General features: G+C 66.5%; 1 protein-coding gene across 1 annotated transcript; it reads right to left on the reverse strand.

The window, feature by feature from the left end:
* LOC136570603 (maestro heat-like repeat-containing protein family member 7) lies at window positions 1-3,810 on the reverse strand. The gene is made up of 11 exons (XM_066571058.1): window positions 3,676-3,810; window positions 3,240-3,427; window positions 3,004-3,141; window positions 2,627-2,741; window positions 2,314-2,442; window positions 1,917-2,093; window positions 1,654-1,809; window positions 1,398-1,499; window positions 892-994; window positions 553-609; window positions 1-268 (listed from the first exon to the last, which is right to left on the reverse strand). The coding sequence occupies exons 1-11, from the start codon at window positions 3,808-3,810 to the stop codon at window positions 99-101; spliced, it is 1,470 nt and encodes a 489-aa protein (XP_066427155.1). The 3' UTR covers window positions 1-98.
* Window positions 3,811-4,249: the final 439 nt, after the last annotated feature.

A 4,249-nucleotide genomic window follows, 5' to 3' on the forward strand; every position in this document is an offset into this window, starting at 1 on the left:
GGAAGTGCTGGCAGAGGAGAGGTGCTCCCCGCAGGCTCAGGTGGCCCCAGCAGACGCAGCCTCCCGGAGCAGTTCTGCACAGCGCCGCAGCAGGACACTCAGCCACGGCCACACAGCAAAGGCCGCGAGTGCCAGAGGCGGCGCAGTTGGTCTCGCATCTTCTGGAGTCGGGAGCAGGGAACGCTCTGTAGAGCTAAAAGGATGTACAGAGCTTGAAGCGCCAGGCATGAGATGGCAGGGCTGGTGTCATCCGTCATGTCCTGAAGGGCTGCCGAGAGAGAAACAGAGGCACAGTCAGAGGCTGGATCTGCGGGGAGCTGGGGAGAGCCTCCAGGCTCGTGCATAGCACGCAGCTCCTGGCACGGCCTGGAGGAAGCAGGAGGCAAGAAGGACGAGCTGGCAGCTGCTGGCCAGGAATGTCCCCCAGGCGCCTGCAAGGTGTCTGTGCCGTGGGCACCTTGGGGCGCGCAGGGAGCGGAGCCGTGGGCGGGCGGGCCAGGGAACGCAGGTGCCAGCGGCAGCCCCCGGCGAGAGCCCGCGGGCCGCACTCACCCCTGCAGATGATGCGGAAGTGCGGCTGCTGCCCTGTCAGGAAGCGCCCGGCCATCCCTGGGGAACACAGAGCGTGTCCTGCCTTCAGAGCCACAGCTGCCGCCCACGGGCGCTGCCAGCCCCGAGGCCACACGCCCTGCTGGCCCGGCAGGGCTCAGCCCGGGCCCCTGGCGCACGCTGCCGCCCCAGGCCACGGCTGCCAGAGGGCGGCAGCAGCAATGCCGAGCCCCGCCGGGGCTGCACATGCCCGCGCCCGGATCCTGCTGCCGGGGCAGCAGGCGGGGCTGGGGCCGAGCTGCGGCGGGCCGGGCCGGGGAGGGAGCCGGCCTTGACGCTCACCCATGAACCTGACGGCCGCCTCTCGCAGGGGCTCCTGTGCGCTCCGCACGTAGGGCAGGGCCAGGCGCAGCTGCTCGGCCGCTCGGCTCCTGTCCTCTGCCAGCTGCAGAGAGCGGCGGGGCACGGAGGGAAAGGGTTGATGCGGGCCCTGCCCCTGGGCCGGGCGCTGCCTACGGCCGGCACTGCTCCCCCTGCCCACAGAGCCCTGAGGCCCGGCCAGCAGCCGCAGGCGCCGGGCTCGGCACGGGGCGGAGGGCCCGGCGAGCCGCGGTGCCGCCCCGCAGCAGAGCCCGGCTGGCTCGGGGCTCCATCGGCACCGGCCTTGGGGCCAGAGGAGCCTGGAGAAGAGCCCGCACGGCCCAGGCAAGGGAGCGGCGTGTGGGGCGCAGGCTGGTGCCCCTGCCTGCGGCACTGGGCAGGGGCCACAGCTGCCAGCCCCACAGACCGGGCGCCGGGGGCAGGCGGCTTCTCCAGGGATTGGGCTGGGCATTCCAGGCTGTCCTTACCAAGCACTCGGCAAATCTCCACATCTGATCCGTCTGCAGCAGCTGCTTGAGATCCTTCCTCTTCAGGAAGCTTACTGCAGAAAGCAGCGTTTCCCGAGAGGCCTGCAGAGCAGCAGAGACCCAGAGATGGCACCGCAGCCCAGGGCACCGGACCCGCATCTCTGTGCCAGGGCCGGGAGGAGGCTGGAGCCCGTCAGGTGCCAGGGGCTGGGGAGACAGCTGAGCTCCTTCCATGGGGACACCCAGGAGGCCTCACCTGTGCCACACGCCCGTTCTCATCGTGGCAGTGGAAGAAGAGTGGGAGCAGGCTCTGCCTCACGTGCTTCTTCAGGGCCTTTTCTCCCTTTGCCACTACCAAGGTGATCACGTCTTGGAAGAGGCGAATGGAGAGCAGCTGCACAAGGCTGTTGTCCTGTTGAAAAGGAAGCCAAAGCCCTCCACATCAGCTGCTCCAGGCCTCCCTGTGCCCAGGCCCAAGACAGCACCCAAGTGCCCGTGGCTGGGGGCACAGAGCCTCACATTGTCAAAGAGGTGCCAGAGCGCTTCAGCCAGCTGCAGGGCGATGGGGCTGGCTATTGCCAGGTCTTTCTGCAGCAGCAGGAGGCTGAGCACAATGAGGGTCTTCTCCACGATGTCTTCATCCCTATCCCACAGTAGCTTCCCAAGGCTTTCAGTCAGGCTGTACATGCTTGGATCCTGTGTGCAAAACAAGGCTGGGCAACCCCACGCTGCTGCTGCTGCTGCTGCTGCAGGGCTCAGAGGCCCAAGGCCTGTCCCAAAGCACTCAGGCAGCTGAACAGCGACCCTGGAGAGCTGGGAGCAGCTGCCACAGCTGCCAAAGCCCAGCTAAGCCCAAGGGGCTGCTTGCCCCAGCCCCACGCTGCCAGCACAGATTCAGCTGCTTCCTCCTTCTCACCATCGAGGTGAGCACCACGAGGCCTCGCAGCGCCACGCCACGCATCTGCCTGGACTCGCTCTGCAGGTGCCTTGTCAAGATCTCCAGGACTTTTTTACCGCATTCGCTCAAGTCCAGGCAATCCAGGACCTGAAAGGCACAGAGCAGGCACAGAGCAGGCACAGAGGTGCCCAGCTGGCAGGAGCTCAGGAGTGCACAGGGCCGAGCCAAGGCAGCAGCACAGGGCACGGGCAGCGTCCCAGGCAGCTGCGGCTACGAGAGGGCAGAGGGCTGGGAGGCAGCTCAGCCAGGCAGCGCTGGCCATGGGGCTCACCTCCACCAGGAAGGCCAGGGCGGGCAGCTCCCAGTCTGAAATGCCTTGGCTGAGCAGGTCAAAGAGGCAGGATGCCATGCCGCAACACCAGATGATGGAGACACGGCGCATCTCCCTGGCAGGGAGAAAAAGGCACCATTGCTCCTGGGCCGGGCGGGCAAACCTCTCCCAGGGCTGGCTCGCAGAGCTCTGGTCTGCTCCCGAGCATCCCGAGGGCGCTTTGGGAGGCGGCTGTTCCCGGGCAGCCTCCTGTGCCGGCCTTTTCCAGTCTGCTCATCCCTCCCTTGGTGACAAGGCCCGGCTGCCCATGAGCACGGGGACTGTGTGGGGCGTTGCAGGCACAAAGGAGAGGGGCGGTGGGGAGAACGAGGTCTCACCTGGCCAGCAGACCCACTGCACAGTAGTGGGTGTCGGCACAGAGCAGCGTGTCCCAGGCACGCTTGCGTTCCATGGACAGCACCACGTGCTCATAGCGCATTTGGCAGAGCAGGGCCTTCAGGGTCTGCAGCGCAAAGCTGTGTGCAGAGCAAAGCCCAGGTCACGCTGGGAGCCCCGGCTCCTGCCCTGGGGGCGTGGGAGGGATGGGGAGACTGGGAGGACGGGCACGGAGCACCTGTTGGGGTTGGCGGAGAGGCCGTGTTGCTCCTGGCATCCCTTCCAGAAGGTCTCAACCTCTTCTGGCATATCCTGCATGCTGATGTAAGCTTGGAAGAGCAGATGCAGAAAGAGATTGGAGAAATACTCCAGCACCACAGGCGAGCGCCAGGCCAGATTGAAGACTCTCCACAGGGCCACAGTTGCCTGCAAGAAATAAAATAGCCAGAGACAAGGCTCAGTGCCAAGACATCCACATGGCAGGGCCTGAGCATGTGGGGGAGAGGCCGGGGGAGACACGGGGGGACCAGCAGGCCTGGTGCCCCTGAACCCTTCCCCTAAGGCAGGATTCAGCCCAGTGCCTGAGGCAGGGGGATGCAGCTGGGGGGAGGACAGAGAGCTGGGTGCTGGAGAGGCAGCCTGGGGGCTGGCAAAGGCCAGCACCAGAAACTCACAGCCAGGGCAAAGACTCCTGCGTTGTCCCCATCGGAGGTGTACACGCTGTGCACTGGCCAGGCGCTCAGCACATCGAGGAGTAGCTGCAGCGCCGGCTCCGCAGTCCTGCTCGAGGACATGATGGTTCCCCACATGGTGGCGGCAGCTCTGTGGGGTCAGAGCTCTGTGTCAGGGCGGGCTCGGCCACAGCACCGTGGCCTGGGCAGCTGCAGGGCCCCGCGCTGGCCCTCAGCCCTGCCTCTGCCCACTGCCCCTGGCCGGCAGCGGCCAGCCAGCCCACGTGGGTACAGGCCCCGAGGGGCAGGGAGGGAGCGTGGCACCAGGCTCAGGAGCTGCCATGGCAGCCGTGGAAAACAGAGGAGCCAGAGGATCCTGGAACTGCCCGCCTGTCTGGCAGTCAGCAGGGACAGGCTCTACAGGGTGATGGGCCGGTGAACCCGAAGCCCTCAAGGCATGTGGGGCTGCCCCACCTGTCACACGATGGGGCCCAGCGCAAGAGGGTGATCAGCACGTCAGAGGGGTATTCCTCGGTCAGCTCCAGAAGGGCCTTGTCCAGACTGTGCCCAGCAGCCT

Source organism: Molothrus aeneus, unplaced genomic scaffold, assembly GCF_037042795.1.
Source record: "Molothrus aeneus isolate 106 unplaced genomic scaffold, BPBGC_Maene_1.0 scaffold_35, whole genome shotgun sequence".
NCBI classification, from domain to species: Eukaryota; Metazoa; Chordata; class Aves; order Passeriformes; family Icteridae; genus Molothrus; species Molothrus aeneus.